Raw genomic sequence first — 19,178 nt, forward strand, 5'->3', positions numbered from 1 at the left:
CTTTCTTTCCAGCTTTGCAGCCCTCCCCAGTGGGCTTTTTTTGTACTGTGTTCATTGAAAGTTCTTCTCTTGGTTCAAACAGGGCAGAAGAAGAATGAAGCTCCATTTAGGCCTCTTAGCCAGACTCCGATTAGACCAGGTTCAGATCCATGAATTCAACACCATCTTCTCAGCCTCCCTCAGTGGAGTGTCTCTTCAGAGAGGTCAGCCTCACCTTATTCCAGTTATTTATCCAGAACTTGATGACCTCCTAAATAAGCAGTTTAAGCATGCCTTCTCATCAGGGAGAAAACCGATCCTTGCCATGGTAGGTAAGACTCTTGTGATGATATGATGATAAGCTTCAAGCAAAGGTAGCAGCTGATATCTAGATCCCTGCTGGACATTTATTCTATCAACATGGTGCCATGACAAAACCAAATCACAACTAACTCAGATCCAGACTAGGCTCCAGTTCTGAAAATCTCAGGCTTGGTCATCCAAATCCCTGGCCTTCAGAATGATAGTAATCCAGCTGCCCTACTTTCTAGCTGTCTGGCTGTTACTGGACTTAAGGGGGAGGGATAGCTCAGTGATTTGAGCATTGGCCTGCTAAACCCAGGGTTGTATGTTCAATCCTTGAGGGGGCCACATCTAGGGCAAAATCAGTACTTGGTCCTGCTAGTGAAGGCAGGGGGCTGGACTCCATGACCTTTCAAGGTCCCTTCCAGTTCTAGTAGATAGGATATCTCCATTTATTATTATTATTATTATTATTTATTTATTATTATTAGATGCCTTGCCTAGCAGAATGCTCCATGAAGGGAAGGGGTGATACCACTTCCTCTCTCCCACTTTAGGCAAATACTTCCAGTGGCACAGCTGCCCTTGTGTGATGTGCTGGAAGGCAAATTGCACCTACAGAGGTGAATCAAGCAGTATGTGTGTGTGTGTGGTACACAAGGAATGATTTCCAGCTGGGATAAGTCCAGCCCAGTTCTTATTGTTTCTTTCTAGGGGATGCTTCCTTTTTGATCAGTTGTTTCTTCCTTTGTCTTACATGGGGATTCTGGTTTGAGTCTCAGCTGCAGTGATGTGCAAGGTACATTTACAGTCCAGCTACTGGATGGGGAATTCTCTGATTGGTTATATCTTCTGTAATATCTGGTCAGCAGTTGGCAGCTCCAACACCTTTGTGCATTTTGGGCACCCCAGTCATTACTGGATAAAGGGAAATTACTCCGTACAAATTGCCGAAGAGAAAACAACACAGTATATAAAAAAATGCCTTCATTGCTAAACTTTTTTGACATCTTAATGGTACATGCTTTTAAAGAGTCAACAGGTTATTTGCTGATTTAGTGACATACTTAAAGTGGTCATTAAAAACTGTCTGGAGCCCACGTAGAGATGTGAGCTGTCAAGATGGCACTTCTTTCCTCGACTCTTAACGTGTCAATTGATCAAACTGCTTTTACACTGGGTAATCTTGCCAACAAAATAGTTTAGATTTTCTGTGGTGTAAGTGAAACCACTGTGGCTCAGACATGATAGAGAGATAGACATGAGATGTATCAAAGGAGCAACAGTTAATTTAAACAATTGCTGTAGGGTGGGGCAGCATAATTTTTTCAACACAGCCACAGTCATTAAATAGATTTTATGAATATGGATGGAAGAATATGTTTAGCATTTACTTAACTTTTTTTTAAAAAAGGTCCCAAGTTTTTACTTTGATAACATGATAGATTGTGGCTACATTATACAAATATATTTTAAAAAATCTCACAGTTCCCCAAACCAATAATTATTCTAGTACATATGACTTGGTGTAAGGACAAATATTCTCTGTTGAGTCAAATTACATGTGCTCTGAAAAAGGTTTTGTAGATGCTTCAAAATATATAACTAAAGAATAACAGGCCTGCATTTGTCACTGGATTCTTGCTTGATTAATTACCGTATCTTCTGTCTCTCTACCCCAGGGCTTATCCTCCAATAAGTCCTTCTTAAAGTTTTATTGACTTTACAATTATTATTCAGAAAAACGTATTTTGGTTCTTTTGTATTTCTATGCTGCTTTTAATAAGCCACCTCTGTGGCTTCTCTGAGGGCCTTAGATATAACTGATATGCTGAAGCATTCTAACTTTTTCTGAAGCAGTTTTGCTGTAAATGTGTTTTATCTGGTGTCATTTTCAAGGAGTCTTTTTCAAAACCGTTGACATTCTTGCTTGCAAATTCACCCCTTCTCCAATTCTGGCTGGTTCCTTTCCATAGAAGTGAAAATTATCATTATTTTCCATTGTCGTAGAAATCCCTATTTTACTGGTACGTAATGCAGCTGCTTAACAGACGGCATGTGAAGCATTATATTAACTGGTGTTTAAACTATATACGTTATCTTATAGGGAAGAGAAATGTATTGCACTGTGTGGAATGATTAATCTCTTTTCAATGTCAGACTAAATAATTAGGTGCCTACCATCGCTAGTGATTAATTTAGCAGTGTTTGTCAGCTAACAGCAGCACGTGTGGTCTGATTTCCTCCCTCTGGTTTTGTCAATATGTTTAAGGAGAAGCTTCTTTTAGCAGCAAATTCGTTGCTTTGGCGTACTGAGATTTGAAAACTTGGCTATTTTTTGCATTGCAATTCCCAGAACAAAATCTTGCCCTTTCCTATTATTTAAAGGAAAGTACAGTGTAACTTTACCTTGGGTCTAGGAAAGACTTTGCAGGAGAGTGTTCCACAGTATGTCTGATGGTGCATAAGTGTAGAAACTCAGATAGATAGGAGCATGTTCTAAGAGGAGATTCTTGAGCATCTCACAGGCTTGATCCAAAGTCCATTGAAACCAATGGAAAGACTCCCAATGACTTCAGTGGGCTTTGGAAGATGTCCACTCTGCCTGGTCTTAGGAACACTGTGTACAGTGTTTCCCAGTCTGCCTAATGCATTAGGGTTGCCAGGTGTTTGGTTTTGGACCAGAAAGTCCAGTTTTAAGGGAACCTGTACGGTCTATGGTCAGAAGTATTGACTGGACACCAAAACTCCAGTTACTGCAATTTTCCAGGGCCATAACTAGGGCAGCTGCCACAGGCGCAGAGCTGATGTGGGGAGGTGCAAAAATGGGGTGGCACAGGATCGGGCCCAGTGGTGTCAGCCCTCCAGGACTGGGCCCGGAGCCCAGGGCACAGCAGCAGCTGCTGGGCAGGAGTGGGGAGTGTGGGAAGGAGGGGGTGCCCTGCCCCCCTGGCTGGAGGTGCTTTTGGTTCCACTTTGCCCTAGCCCCCAAGTGGGGCTGGCTTGGCTGCTGCCACAGGCCTGGAGGAGCCGCAACCAGGGAAAGAGAGTGGGGCCTGGCCCCTTGCTGGCCACTGGGTGGAGGAGGATCCCTGTGGGGAGCTGAGCAGCCCAGGCAACTCCATAGGGCCCCGCTGCCCCAAGATACTGGCTGCTGGGCAGGACAGGATACTTGGGGGGGAGGGGGCCCTGAGTGGCCCAGGCAATTTTGACTATAGCTGTAGTGCAGGGGTGCTGGAACAGGGGGAGGGGCAGGGAGCTATTGCCTCATCACTTTTAAAAGTGGGAAGGACAAGCCCTTCCACTTTTTCCCTGTCTTAGGGGCAAGTGGGTGAGGGGGGTGGAGGTGCGAGTTGTCAACCCGCGGCAGCCCCCACTCAACCAGGGCTGTCTCCTACCTGCATCTTGTGGGTGGGCAGGCAGGTAGGCTCCATGTCAGGCTGCAGCTCTGAGCCCTGGCTCCATGAGTGGCAGATGACTAGTTCCCTTCTGAGCGGAGGGAGCCCAGGTTGGGGGCAAGAGTGGGAGAGGAGTGAGTGGGGCCTTAGAGGGAGGGGGCGGAACAGGGGGACAGAGCCTTGGGAGAAGAGGCGGAACGGGGTGGGGCCTCGGGGGAAGAGCAGGGGGGTGGAGGGAGGTTCCAGCACTCCTGCTGTAGTGAGAAATTGGAAAGTTGGCGATCCTGTAATACATGCAGCGTAGTATGAGGAGTTCTCAACAAACAAATGGGAGCTACTCTTCCTTATCCCTCCTTATAGCCATGAGAGGGCAGTGGAGAGGACAGGGAAAGAGAATCCTTTCCCCCAAAGCAATTAGAATGAGATGTGGAAGGAGGGAGCAGCTAGGCTTGATTCTCCACTACCTCTGCAATGTAGATGTAAAATACTACCAAATCAGAATTGTTCATTCACTCACATTAGGGCGGGGGCATAATAATAGGGTGGTGCGGGGACCAGAGGTTCTGCGCAGATGTCCTGGCCTCCCATTTGGTCCCCCAGGCTCTGCGAGACTGCTGGTGAGCCCTGCCTCCTATACGCTACTCATCAGCTTTTCCATGAGAAAGCATGGTTCAGCCCTGAAAATTCCTGCTGCAGACTTCCGAATGACTTTGCAGCATTTGCATTACTTGTAGCATCAATTGTGAGGTGGAGAGTTCTTTCCACTGACCATGTCAGTCAATTTTCTGGGTTCCCATGGAAACTGCCAGACACTGTGTGTTTGTAATATCAGTGATTATGAAGTATGATCTCTGTCAGGAACTGGCTCATAAAAAGTAGGCTTCTCTTCATCAGTCAGAAGCACAACAAATGGTACATCCCTCTCCCACACAGCCCGAACCTGTATGCTCAGCTCTCAGCAGCTGCCAAAGGGTTAAGAATACAATTTTCTGTCTGGAGAACAGTTTGTCTCTTAATTAATAACAACATTCCCAGCTGCACTGTGAATGTGTTGAGAATAAATGCTGGAAGAGAAGCTTGAATACTTGACAGTAGTTACAGTTATACTTGAGGCAGGCTATACTTTTCTTTTCTGAAACCTGTATGTGAGAGGGATCTTTCCATATTGCTAGTGTTTTGTAGTCACTGGAAAGGACACTGTCAGAGTTTTTTTCCTTGTGGCTATTGATTTGTTGTTTACTCTTCATTGCTTGTAATAGCATCTTTGAAGTATGAAAATTGTTTTTCTCTATTTGTATTATCTGTTGTTTATGTCCCCTTACGTTTTGGATGAAGCTGAAATTAAAATGATGTATTCTCTCTCTCTAATTATATTTTATGTCTACCAGCTTCTCTTAGTTAGGGTGTGTGTGTGTGTGTGTGTGTGTGTGTGCGCGCCCAGAACTGTGGGAATGGGGAAGTGCTCGTCAGGCACCTTCACCCCTGCTCTACTGTCTCTTCACCTGTGCTGAACGTAAGCTGAGTTCATTACAGCTGAGGATCTGGCCCTAAGTTTCTAGCCCATTCAATTGTGAAGATAACCCCCTAAGTGCAAACTGACTCCAGGGTTTAAAGTTCAGCACACTGATTTCCCCCCCAAATAAGTGTTGTTTAGTCCATGCCACAGTTGCGCAGGGCTAGCCAGTGGGAAGGGAGGGATACACCTAAACTGCTGCTGATAGTTTTTGGGCTACTGTAAATGTCCTGTTTGCCACAGGCCACAAGAAGAGGGGCATCACGGTCAATTAATCTGCATAAACATGGATCAGTGGTACTTCCCAGAGCTCACTCCCAGACCACCTGTCTTGATCCTAAATGAACCTTCAGTGCTGTATGTGTGAGACCAACCCCTAAGACAGCCATTGTATGGGGGTTTTAGAGGTGTAGAGGGCCTTGTACTAGACCTCCATACTGGCATGAATTTCACACGTAATTATTGCTGCCTAGTCCACATCATCCTTCATGATGATTTTCTAACTTTTCTCCTCTATAAATTTTTTCTCTCTAAAACTTTCCACCTTTATGGTTTCTTTATGCTCTTATTTGTTTTATAGTTTGTACCTCTCTCACTCTAATTAGACCCATAACCTCATTAGAGTGTGGGGTCTTCTGATTCACCAAGTTTATGTTTTTCCATTGCTCTTTTCTATGCTTGTGTTTCCCTTACTTTTTCCACATTTTTATTGTCATAAACAATACTGTTTTGTTCTGAAGAAAGATTTCCAGTTTCAACACATAGGTCATTTTTTTTGGCAGTTACTTGAAGCTAGAGTGAAATTCAAAGGTGACTTAAACAATGCAGCTTACACACCAGTAAGTGAGGATGTTACATGTTGAGGGAGAGGAAGGGTAGGGTCATCAGATCTAATGTAACCAATATGAGTTTGTAAGATGAAGTAGCTATACCTTCTAACGTCGCTTTTACCCTTCTTTTGGTTACACTTGCTGCTGTCCCTTTCCCTTTCAGTTTCCTTGTATGTTGGTTACTCACTTAGGGGTAGATGGTGGTTTTACTGTGTGCCCTGAGTAAGGAGCAGCATGTAGCACTTTGAGTTACAATTCAGTCCTTGCGTCCCTCGTTCTCCAGGATGGGAAGTAAGACAGTGCAGATTACTTTCCCCTTCACACCTGCTCAGCGGAGCTGGCTGATGCATTGTGGTGCTGGAACCAAGGCTTTGTCCACTTCCTGTCCACCTGCATGGGAGTAGAAGTGGCCCCACACTAGACTGGCGTTTACACCATTTACACCAGCTGAGGATCTGGACCTTTATTTCTAAATAGAAATATCTACTGTTTAAAGCAGGAGGATCTCATTCTGTGGAGAAGGTATCCTAATTCCTTACAATGAAAATGACTGCGATCCAGCAGTTCCTGATGGATTCCTGCTCTTTTACACAGCCCCATTAGCTCATGGGAAAATGTGTGGGTGTAAGGGTCTGCTGTGTGGATCAAATTGTAGGACTGGGGACTAAGTCCGGAAGATGTCTCTGTTTTAGGTATGTATTGTATATGTCTACTACCAGAGTATCCAGTTATAAGCCTATTTCCATGTGGTATTTTTTTTAAAGGAGCAGAATGGTCAGTGAGAAATAAATTTAATCTAAGTAGTGTGGATAAGAAGTTCTAGATAATAAACCATTAGCAAAAGACAATGGGATCATTTGTAGACTGTTTTCTGGCTACTAATTTCAGTTTTTAATTTTTTTATTATAACACGGTAGCATGTGTCATTGTGGAGATTGTTAATGCCACATGTAAACCTTAGCAATACATAACTCACACCACACTCTGTCTTTTTGATTGAACTTTATCATTGTGCCCCAAGTTCCAGTGTGCTATTTTACAGGAGAAGCGGTTAATAATTTTTTGTATTATATTATAAAATGAGTTTATGAATTCCTGATCATAGATTCATAAATTGTATGGGCAGAAGGGACCACTGTGATCATCTAGACTGACTTTCTATGGAACTCAGACCATACAACTTTGCCAAAATAATTCCTGTTTGAAGTAGACCAGATCTTTTAGAAAAACATCCAATCTTGATTTTAAAATCCCCAGAGATGGGGAATGTATCACAACCCTTTGTAAGTTGTTCCAATGTTTAATACTCTCATTGTTAAAAATTTACAACTTATTTTTAGTCTGAATTTGGTCAAGCTTCAGCTTTCAGCCACTGGATCTTGTTATACCTTTGTCGCTAGATTGAAGAGCCCATGATCAAATATTTGTTCCTCATGTAGGCAGTTATAGACTATGATCAAGTCAGCCCTCAACCTTCTTTTTTTTGTTAAGCTAAACAGTCTGAGCTCCTTGAGTCTATCTCTCTATGACATGTTTTCAATCCTTTAACCGTTCTTCTGGCTCTTCTCTGAACTCTCTCCAATTTATCACCAGTCTTCTTGAATTGTGGACACCAGAACTGGACACAGTATTCTAACAATAGTCATACCAGTGCCAAATACAGAGGAACTACAACCTTCCTACTCCTACTTGAGACTCCCCTGTTTATGTACCCAAGGATCATCTTAGCTTTTTTGGCTATGGCATTACAGCTAAAGCTCGTGTTCACCTGATTATCCACCATGATCTCCAAAACTTTTACAGTCACTGCTTCCCAGGATAGAGTCCCCCATCCTGTACATAGGGCCTGTTCCAAGATGTATAGATTTACATATGGATGTATTAAAAAGAATATTTTGTTTGCTTGTGCCCAGTTTACCAAATGATCCAGATAACTCTATGTAAGTGACCTGTCCTCTTCATTATTTATCATTTCCCCCCAATCTTTGTGTCATCTGCAAACTTCATCAGTGATTATTTTGTTTTATTCCAGCTGTTACCAGCTTTGTCCGTTACTTTGGGGTATGCTCATTTATTAGGGTTACTCTTTGGGTGGGGTAGTTCTGTAATTCTATCAATGTACTACTTGTGTTCTCATACGGAGCTCTGCTTCTTCCTGCTGCAAATTCCCTCTCAATGGTGTCTGTTTTTTTTGTTGGAGAATTGTGACTTAATACTTCAAAAACAGACTCCAATGAGAAACTGCAGAACTAGAATTAATTTGCAAACTGGACACCATTAAATTAGGCTTGAATAAAGACTGGGAGTGGATGGGTCATTACACCAAGTAAAAACTATTTCCCCATCCTAATTTTACCCTACTGTTACTCACACCTTCTTGTCAACTGTTTGAAATGGGCCATCCTGATTATCGCTACAAAAGTTTTTTTTCTCCTGCTGGTAATAGCCTACCTTAATTGATTAGTCTCCTTAGAGTTGGTATGGTAACACCCATTTTTTCATGTTCTCTACATATCTTCCTACTGTATTTTCCACTGCATGCATCCAATGAAGTGGGTTTTAGCCCACAAAAGCTTATGCCCAAATAAATGTGTTAGTCTCTAAGGTGCCACAAGTACTCCTGTTCTTTTTGCTGATACAGTCTAACACGGCTACCACTTTGAAACAGGATTTTTGAGCGCTGCAGGGATCTTTTAGCTTAGGTACGAGGAGCGTTGCTGCAGAGCAAATGAGGAAACCAAAAGACACCCATGAGGGAGAAGGGGAGGGGTGGAGAGAGAGAGAGAATGGAACTGATGCAGATTTTGGATTCCGGCATCAGAACACTTGAGCATGGGTAGGTGTTTTTGTAGAGAAACTACAATGGTTCAAGGGAGAATACTAGATTTGTTTATGTATAAACTGATGGCTCATGGGAGTATACCAAAGTCGTTTTGTTCAGGCTAGACAATGGGAGCTGATCATTCCTGGCTATGGGCGGTGTTCCGTGGAGGGAGCTCACAATGCAATTAGGGAACTTCACTATTTTGGATACCAATAAAGGATTTATTACTAGAATTGGTCTAATAACTACTGAGCTGGGTGTGTGCAGGTGTGGGTTTTCATTAACATCTGGAGCAGAGATCCCCCATCATGCAGTGCTTCCCTGATTTTCTGGTCCCAGAATTCCATGCATTTCTTGCCTTGGAATCTCTGTTCTCCATTCTGTATGCGAATGCCTCCTTGTTCTCCATTCTGTATGGAGATGCCTCCTTGTCCCATCTTTGATGCAAATGAGGCGAGGGGAGTTTCCTTAATCCTGTCATCCTTATCCCAGGGGTTTAGGTGTGTCTCTCACTGCCTTTTCATTGCTTTTAGTAAGTCTTTCTTCTGATCGGCTTTGGTTCAAGCAGAGGCTGGGGTCGGGGGATTTCTTTTGTGAGTCAGACAAGCTGGGTACTGCACTCTGGTTCCCCAAGAACACATAGCTGCTAGGTAACACAGGTCATTGCTAAAAATATTAAATCGTGTAGGGTCAAAAATCAATGCCTGTGGAACTTTACTAGAAACACACCCACTCAATAGTGATTCCCTATTTACAATTAGATATTGAGACCTGTCATATAGCCAGTTTTTAATCTATTTAATGTGTGTCAGGTTCACTTTGTTTCATACTATTTTTTTAATCAAAGGTCTGTCAAGCAGTACCAAGTCAAATGCCTTATAGAAGTCCAAGTAGATCACATCAACACTATTACCTTTACCAAACAAATTTGTAATCTCATAAAAAAAAATATCAAGTTAGTTTGACAGGATCTATTTTCCATAAACTGATGTTGATTGGCATTAATTATATTACCCTCCTTTAATTCTTTATTAATCGAGCTGTATTAGCCACTCCATTGTTTTGCCTGTGATTAATGTCAGGCTGGCATGCTTATAATTACCTGGGTCATCCCATTTGCCCTTGTCAAATATTGGCAGAACACAAGAAACTTCATCCTGCCATCAGAATTGTAACTAAACATTTCATCTTCTGGTGAAAATTTCTGCAAGGAATGCATAGTTAGAAGATATTGTTAATGTTAAATGAGCCTAAAATTATAAATCCCAATAATATTTTTATTATGATTATGGATTTTATTTTGTAAAAACTATAGGGTTTGAAACAATACTTTTAGACTGTAGTTGAGTTAAATGAGGGCTCAAGCTCTCAAAAACATGGAGTTTTTTTTCTTTAAACTTTTTTTATGTGAATGAAAAGCTCTTAAAAAGATGGCACGTTGACAGCCTTAGAGAATGGAGCCATCTCTTCACAGAACAGACCATCACAATGAATCTCACACTGCACTGCCAATGTGCCGGAACCCTGATCTGGAGGGACCAGGTAGTTCAGTCCCAATGCCCAATCATTTCCTGGTTTTCTTCTGAGATTGCTATAACAAGGTGCTTACAACGGGGTATGCGTGTAAGATGTAGACCATCTACTGAAATCACCATCTTCAGTTCACATAGGCCATAGCACAGCTAGCAGATAACAAATATTGGAAACTATCTGGCAGATTGAACTGGACACCTAAGGTCCTGCAAAGTCTTATGTACATATTTAACTTCACACAATGTGAGTAGTCCCTCTGACTTCAACTTGGCTACTTGCAGTGGATAAAGTGACAACTGTCTCAGTGGATCATGGATTTAGAGATGTGATCAGTGATGTAGCTGCATGCTAACTTACTTGTGGTTTTGGAGATCGGGACCAAGGTCTTATGTCAGCAACAGAAGCAGAATGGGAGCTAGTGGAGGGATCAGAACAAAGAGATGATGGGTTCACAGAGGCCTGCAACGATGAAGAGGTAGGTTGATGCATATTGGAACCTCTGCCTCGTTCCCATCCTTGGCTCTGAATACAGTGATTCAAATAATCCATTCTAGAGGTGAAAAAGCATGGATTTCTATGGGTAGATCCTCCTCCAGGGCAAAGTTTACTAGTGAGGTGGAGGAAGCCATTTTTTACCACAGATGCTATTTGATTATCCATGGTTAATGACTAATCAAACATGATCCCAAAACTTCGCAACCACTTGGATGAATGGGGAGAAGTGGGGATTGCCATGGATGGAAGGAGGAAGACAGGTGTGTCAGCCAGTTCTTCAAAGGGTTTCTTTCCTCTGATCCAGCATCACTTTGGTCTTGCCAAAAAATCTGAGTCCAAATGCAGCATAAAATTCTCTTTTCTGATTTGCGGTATAGAACTCTTATTCACAATGTGGATCTTTATTGCATACCTGCCCTGGTTGCACATGTGGAATGACTTCTGTGGAAGTTAGGCACATGGAACAATACAAATTATGCAATCAGCGGGTGACTGCACTCAATGAAGAATGGAGAGGATTTTGCCTGCAATTTTTTAGGAAGCAACCACTTGATAAGTTAATATTTAATTAGTTATATAAATATACTTTTAGCTAATAAAATATTGTGTAGCGCCTTAGGGGGTCGTTAAAATGAGAATTAACAATTCTGTTGATTTATCTGTATAGTTTTATTTATTTATTTTTAAGGTACCACTTTGGTTTGCCGAAATTATTCAGCGCAAGGTCAAAGGACAACTGCTTTACAGAGAAGACGCCTTTGCTGAAGGTTTCCTCTGAGGACAATGGGTGGGTTATTTTTATTTCAAATTAAGGATTGCTTTTACATCATTCCTTCTGACATTCTGGTTGCAGAGAGGCAGCCTAGACAGTAGGGGTTGTGAGCAGAGTAGAACTTTAGTGGAATATGATGGGGAAATGGGAAGGAAAAGGGAGGAAGTAGGTTGTGTGAAAGAGGATGAGAGGAGGGCTGTAGGGTGAGTGACACTGTCATGTAGATACCAGTGCATAGGATTTTCTTCACATATTGCTGCTTCCTGATGCATTGGGGAGCTGACACAGCAGTGCTGTAGGAAGCTTGTGATGTGCTGATGTGTTGGTGCCTACAGAATCCAATCCCTGGTGCACCAAGGAGCCAATTCTTATATGCACTGAGACACTGGCGCACCAAGGGTTCTTCCCCCATGGAGGTACTCTATTGACTCCTCAGTGAACCAAAGTATGTGTCAAAACATTGATGCATATAGACTGGGCACCTTCCAACTCCTGCCCCTTCACAGACTCCCTTACACTCTAGCTGCCCTTGCACAGTTACTCTTCTCCTTGTGCCTCTCACACAGCCCTGCTTCTTCCCCTCTCCACTAGCCTTTCCACAGGCCACAGAGATGGGGAACCAGGCCAGAGACTAGCTGCACTCCAGTCAACCTTCCATGAGTCATCAGACTGGAGCTGTTCTCTTCACTGCAGCAAATGCATGGGATTTGACAGGGCAGATATTCACTCTCATGAAGCAGAGGTTTGTCAGAGAAGCCGTCTGCACTGCCCAGTTCCTAAATGCACACAATTTACTTGACTCTGTGTAGCTCCTAGAATCTCAGCCAGATACCATTTCTTCCACCAGCCATCACACTAATGTCCTGATTCTGCAAACTCTTAGGCACATGCTTAACTTGACTACCATGAGTATTCCCACTGAAATCAATCACAGGAAAGTTAAGAATGTGCAAAATCAGGATATAAACCAGTATATTTTTAAATTAAGGGAAATCATTTATTCATTTTTTATTAAAAATGTTTTGTAGGTTACGATGTCTGGCTCTTCATAATCCAGATTTTACCACAGATGATGATTCATGGGATAACAGCTCTGCAGAATTTGAGCAAAGGTCTCACCTAGGCAGTGAAATGGCCAGCTTGTCTAGATCTGCTTCCTCTGAGAAATATGAACTCTTGGACAACCTTCATGTCAAGTTCAATTTATCAAAGATGAGGTATGAATCCAGAGCTTGCTTGGTTTGTTTTTGTTACTTCTGAAAGGGTCAATAACCAAAGGCAGATGTCTTGAAAATGATTTCATTTCTGCAAATGAGTAAAATAACACTCCATATTCTGGGTCATGTTGTACCATCAATTTTTAAGCAAAACCAAAACACCCTTTGAAATTCATCATGAAATCTGGTTAAGATTTATGGCTCCTTGTTATTACTCGCAACCTGTCTTAGGTCTCTAACTAAATACTATATAAGGGAAAAATATGTCTATATGCCTTTTTTAAAGTTCTTTGTGTTCATTTTGTGAATAATACCACAAGATCTTCCACAATAGGTTTTGCTGCTTGGATAAATTTTTGTTTGCATAGTTTTTAACTACCACTATCTTCGTAAATTTTTATTATAATCATAATAGCTTTTTATATGTACTGTAATGCAAAATGTGCCAAAACAGACCTGCATCCTTCAGTTATCTAAAGTAGGCAGACCTTGTATAAAGTCTACATTTACTTCTTTCTTGGGGTAAATTAAATGTTATCAACACAACCTGAATTTAAGCCTAAAATTGGTCAGTGTTGGCTTTTCCTAGATTTTAGCTGCAGAACCCATTTGTTCCAGATGCTAGTTCCCTTTGCCCCTTCTAGAAACTACAGCACTCTTTTTATATTCTACTTGCACCTGTAGTAATCACCTGGCAGCATTGCACAGGGTTCAAATATCTCTTGTTACTCAACATAGGTGCCCTGCATCCTGTGCCAGTTCCTAGAGTCTGCCACTCTGTTACAAAACGTTATTTGGCTAAATCACACAATGTGCTTTGTTTTAGCTCACTGCTTCATGTTTATTTTCCAGTTCTAATTAGGGATATTTAAATAACATGGGATTTTCCCTATTCTCCATTGTTGTTGAATAAGCAGAGTAGGCTAACTGTATTGGCTACAGTTAGCACAGCTTGGATAAATACTGACAACTATACCAGCACTGTTTCTTTGCAATATTAGCAGCTTGAGCCAATATTTGATGTTGTTTCAGTCCTGCTTGGTTCCTTTACTTAATCATTTGCAAAACCACATACGTTTACATTTTGGGAAAGTACTGTATTTCCTTGGTGGATTTTCCTGTGAGATATTTTGCCATATTGTTGAATATATATAAAGGGCCAGATCCTCAGATGGTATAAATTAGCATAGCTCCATTGACATTAATAAAGCTACTAGCTGAGGATGTGGCTCAAAATCATTAAATTTAGAGAAGAAGGGGAAATTCTTCCCAGATTTGCACCTCATGCAGGCCCACTGAAGTCCAGTGGGATTCCCCTGGGGGTATAAATCAGGATAGAATCTGGCACAGAATTTGTACTTGCTAAATACAGTTAAGTCAAAGGCTGTTCGTTTCTGGTTTGTAAGCTGTTAAAAGCACTGCTCTGGTAATACTAAGTGCCAAAATTCAACCAAACAACCCTCTCCCCCAAATGCTATGCTTCATCAATAAAATAACATTTTTCAGAAGCTTCTAATTATATCTTGTCAGTCCCTGAGGATGAATTTGTTATTTAAGGACAAGTAGTTATGGACTTCTCAATTAACGCCTCTTGATTTCTATTGTATCTTCCAATGTAGTTGTCATCATGTTTCTTGTTTCAATAGGAACTGTTGAAACATAATTTGGAAGTGCAGACTGAAGATTTATCAAATGCATTAAATCTAAAATAATCTGAACAGGGCTTTAATAATTTGTAAAATATTAAAAAATCCTAACAAAGTATGTAAATAGTGTGTTGTTAAGAGGCAGAGAATAGATGTGGGAGAGAGAAACAAAATATATAATTAAAGACATGTACTGGGTGTTCTTCACACATCCTACTTGGTTGTAGCTCACACGTATTATCAATCCTGAGGTGCTGGTAATTGCTTTTGTAACTTAAAATTGGTCATTGCTGCCTTGAGTTTCAAACCTTTTTTTTCTGCTATTTTCCATTTTTCAATAGCTTGGACTTTGATGTTTCTAGATGAAAGACTTTAAATAGACTGAGCCTGCTTCTCTGCTGCCTTGCAGCTTGGATCACTCTGTGGCCACCTACATGGTTTCTAATTTTCCCATCAGTGATCTTGATCCTAGGACTTATTTCCCCTTCCGTCTCTTATTTCCCCTATGATTCAAACATGACTTCTGAATCTTTTGAAACTTGTCTAATTTAGTTTTCTATTACACAAATGACTCTCTTAATGCAGCTGGTTATTGAACTAGACCCTTCTCAACTAATTCTAGTGTCTTGGAATGTTTTTCTCTTTGCCCCCATCAGGCTTAAAGCAACCCACTCACTTGGCATTCTATCAGAAGGCAGTGGATTTTTTTCATGTTTACTTTTAGCTAAAATACTAGGGAGACATCCATGGTTTTAGTTAATGGAGAGATTTAAGAGACAAATTACAAAGTAGAACCCATTGCTACTGTGAATATAAAACAATATGACATACCCGGGGCATAATCCAGACTAGTGGGGGCTGTGTCCCCCCTGCCTTTGAGTGCCTTATAATGCTTTGTTGTAGTAGCTCCCACCTGGGCCACTCACAAACAGCCTTCCAGCAGGCAAGCCACACGCTGAGGGTCTGTGTGTAATTGCAGCTTGACAGCTAAACCCTGGCTCTCACAAGCCTTACTTATACTGAAGGGTGACCTCAACACAGTCCCAGATCTTCCCCCAGAAATGTATGTCCTGTACTACCCAGTCCTCTCCTGGACAGTACAAATATATTAAGTCTGTTATTCCTTAAGGGAATAATATGCCAGCTTATTATTTTAAATAGTTACCCAGACACTCCAATTCAAACACACTGGATTAGATAAAACACTAAAACAAGTTTATTAACTACAAACTATATTAGATTCAAAGATTTATCACCATATGCTTCCAGCAAGGTTGCTGACCAAACTCTTCTGGTCAGGATCCACACTTCCCCCCAAGTCCAACTTCTATTTTCCCTTGTCCTCTTAGGAGTGATACCAGAGACACAGAGAGAGAAAGGGTGTCTTGGGGTATCTGCCCCTTCTTTTGGTAGTCCTGTCCCCCATTTGAGAAGCATTTCCAGCTGGGAGCAAGGTGACAGGCAGTCTAGTGAAGGAAACTCCATGCTGTTTCTTTGCTAAGATGTAGATTTTTTGCCCCTGCCCCCTTCCTTGCCAAAGACTGGCCACTTAGCAGGTAATGGTTCATCAGCCTTGTTTCCACCTGTCTGAGGCGTCAGCTTGCCCTCTCTCAGCAACTAGTTTGGGCACTCCCCAGACTTATCTGGAAAACATACTTCAGTCGTGATTTCAGCTTGTATTCAAACTTTACATATAATGTTGCTATATGCATTTTGCCATGATATTCTTGATCAGCAAGTTATGAGATATTTACTGATACCTCACAAGGCATACCTTGTACAAACATTATTCCAGTAGCATGTAGGGTGTGAACACTGGGGTATATTTTCTATCACACATTGATTTTACGTATAGTATTGACAAATAGAAAAATAATTAGTAGAGAGAGAGAGCTCCCACACACAAGACACAAGGACATAGTTTTTAAATGGTAAATGTAAAAACTGATTACTGGAAAATGCAAATTTTTAATAGAAAATAGTTTAATTTAAAACAAGCCTGGTTTGACATACTAAATATTTTCCTGAGATTTTAGCATATTTGATGGCACTGAATCTTTTTAAAATAAGTCATTGTTCAGTGTACTCAGGTTCACTGTGATAATGTAAAATATAAATCAAAACCAAGGTTCTGATAGTTTATCTGTGAATGTCCAGAAACTGGTGATGTTTTAAAGAGATACACCTCTACCCCGATATAACGCGACCTGATATAACATGAATTTGGATATAACGCGATAAAGCAGCACTCTGGGGGGGCGGGGCTGCGCACTCCGGTGGATCAAAGCAAGTTGGATATAACGCGGTTTCACCTATAACGTGGTAAGATTTTTTGGCTCCCGAGGACAGCATTATATCGGGGTAGAGGTGTAATTTTATTATTGCGGGACTCCAAATGTCTATTCCCTTCTTACAACTATGATTTTTTTTCAATAATTTTCAGGGTACGTATTAGAAATATTTTGAGGGATTGATCAAATTTTGGAGAAGTCAGCCATGATGGTGTGCCTCTTGTGTAACAAGTAAAATGTATTTAGGGCCCAGCCTTGAAGTTCTTATACAAGGAAAACTCCACTGATGTCAAAAGTAGCTTTGTATTTGTAAGGATGACAAGATTGGGCTCTGGAATGGCAATAGACAATTGCTTGCATTTTAGTGCCCGTATTCAGTACTCTTGTATGTATAAGTAACATTATTCTTACCTTTCAGATGCTGTTTAAGATTCCTAAAAGTTTCAACCCTTTTTATCTTTGTAGTGGTGTGCTCTGTAAGTATTGGATTTGCAATATTCTTACATTTAATATATTAGAATTAGTGTAATGATTTTAAATTGGAATTACTGTCACTTAAGGCTAAATTTAATCCTCTTAGGGGAGTGAGGATCAATGGGCAAAAAGATGCACAGGTCTCTTGTGAATTAAACACTGTCCCACATGCTACAAACTGTGCCCCCAAAGGAGCTTGGAGAGGAGGCAGGTCCAGTTAATTAGCATGTATGTCACTGGCAGGTGTATAATGATTTTGAAATGGCTCCTCAAGTACCGCTTCAAAAGTGGGGGCCTTCAGGGGTCAGCTTCTTCCTCTGTCAAAATGTCCACAGTAACTTCTCCACTTCCTCCTCAAACTCTCATGGAACTCCTTGCAGAGTGGAAAACAGGCCCTGCAAAACCTCATGTGGGCTCTCTGCCTTCCCCAATGGCTGCTAAAATGTGGCTGCCGGTATCACTTCTGGTCAGCTAGCACAGGGAGGGGAGCTGCAGAAGGCTGCACTCTAGCAGCCATTGGGGAAGACAGAGAAACTGTCCCAGGAATAAAGCAGGGAGGGTGAAAATAGTATATAGCTTCATATTCTAGCTAGTTCTCCCAGACCCAGCCCTTCTTAAAAATCTCTCCCATTCTGCTTGATGCCCTAATTCTAATTCCTCTCTCTTTCTGTCTCTATAACCCTTTCCTCATCCTCCTGTCTTCTCCTTCTATAATCTCTGCTCTTTCCTTCTTCCTCTTTTCATTGTTCTAATACTCCTGTCTCTTTTCCCCGTCCACAAGTGCCTCTTGCCTGTAAATGCCGTGTGTGTGTTTTTAATTTCCATCTCTAATGAGCTGTTTCTCATCTCTCCTCAAATCCCCCCTCTAGTCCACTGCCTGATTCTAGTTCTCTCCTCTCACTCTTTCCCTTCCAGGATCCTCATTTTCTCTCCTCCTTTCTTTCATGATTATCCTGGCTTTTCCATCCTCCTTGCCTCATATTAACTGATCAACAGTGCTGGTGGAGGCAGCCAGCTCCCGAATTAAGTGTCTCCTTGCCTGGCTCTGTTGCTCCCTACTGTACTATAATGAAACAAATCCAACGCTTGAAAGGTGGAGGCAGGAAAAGAATGGAGGGAGACACTGATCCAGGATTCAGTAGCAGTCACAGTGTTCTAGTGGAGGGAAGCTAGAGGCATAGCAGAGGAGGTGGCTGAGGGGGTTCTGCAGCTGAGTTGTCAGATTGCTGCTGTTGACTGTAAGGACAGTTCTAATGGAATCTGTGAACTGTTAGGCTGCAAGGCTCTGCAAGTGTTTTGGAGGGTTGGAAATTATCTGCTTGCCTGACATGAGGAATCTTTTTCTACCTGGCAGAAACTTAAAACTAGCCTGCAACTTGGTCCTGAGAGATACTTGATTACAATAAACAAAATGTATGACTTTGCTAGTTTAAATGTGGTGAGGGATTACACCTCAATACCACTCACTCTTTTTGAGAGTCACAGGCCTAGTTTTAAGAGAAATATCAGCAATTGGAATTAAATACATTATTGTGAATTATGCATTTGTTTATAAGGTTCAAGAAAGGCCATTTCATATATTTTTTGAGACAGACTAGGTAGATAGGTCAACTCTGTAACAATTCAATGTATGCCCATTTTTTGTTTGTCATAGATTTTATTTAGCACTTATCCAGATCAAGGAGCACCCTGGCAGATGTTGGCTGTGTCACCATTGGAAAGCTACTGTATCCTTTATCATTTTCTTTTCTTTAAAAATTAAAGAGAGCAGTGCGGTCATCGGTTATATTGATGATAAGCTGATTCAAAATGGCTGCTTTGCTGATTACAGCGATTTATTTCCTTAGAGTCTGTGATGCTACCTAACTGCCCTTATGGTAGCAAATTAATTTGTTCACAAACC

The 19,178-nt window shown here is 41.4% G+C and overlaps 1 protein-coding gene across 1 annotated transcript in view; it reads left to right on the top strand.

The window, feature by feature from the left end:
- The window catches only part of OCA2 (OCA2 melanosomal transmembrane protein), a 344,911-nt gene that overhangs the window by 79,425 nt on the left and 246,308 nt on the right, over window positions 1-19,178 (top strand). Inside the window, exons 3-6 of the mRNA XM_054016529.1 lie at window positions 11,564-11,662; window positions 12,676-12,864; window positions 17,220-17,277; window positions 18,930-19,002. Coding sequence (XP_053872504.1) covers window positions 11,564-11,662; window positions 12,676-12,864; window positions 17,220-17,277; window positions 18,930-19,002 — 419 coding nt within the window. The remainder of the gene's footprint in view (window positions 1-11,563; window positions 11,663-12,675; window positions 12,865-17,219; window positions 17,278-18,929; window positions 19,003-19,178) is intronic.

Source organism: Malaclemys terrapin, chromosome 1, assembly GCF_027887155.1.
Source record: "Malaclemys terrapin pileata isolate rMalTer1 chromosome 1, rMalTer1.hap1, whole genome shotgun sequence".
NCBI lineage: Eukaryota > Metazoa > Chordata > Testudines > Emydidae > Malaclemys > Malaclemys terrapin.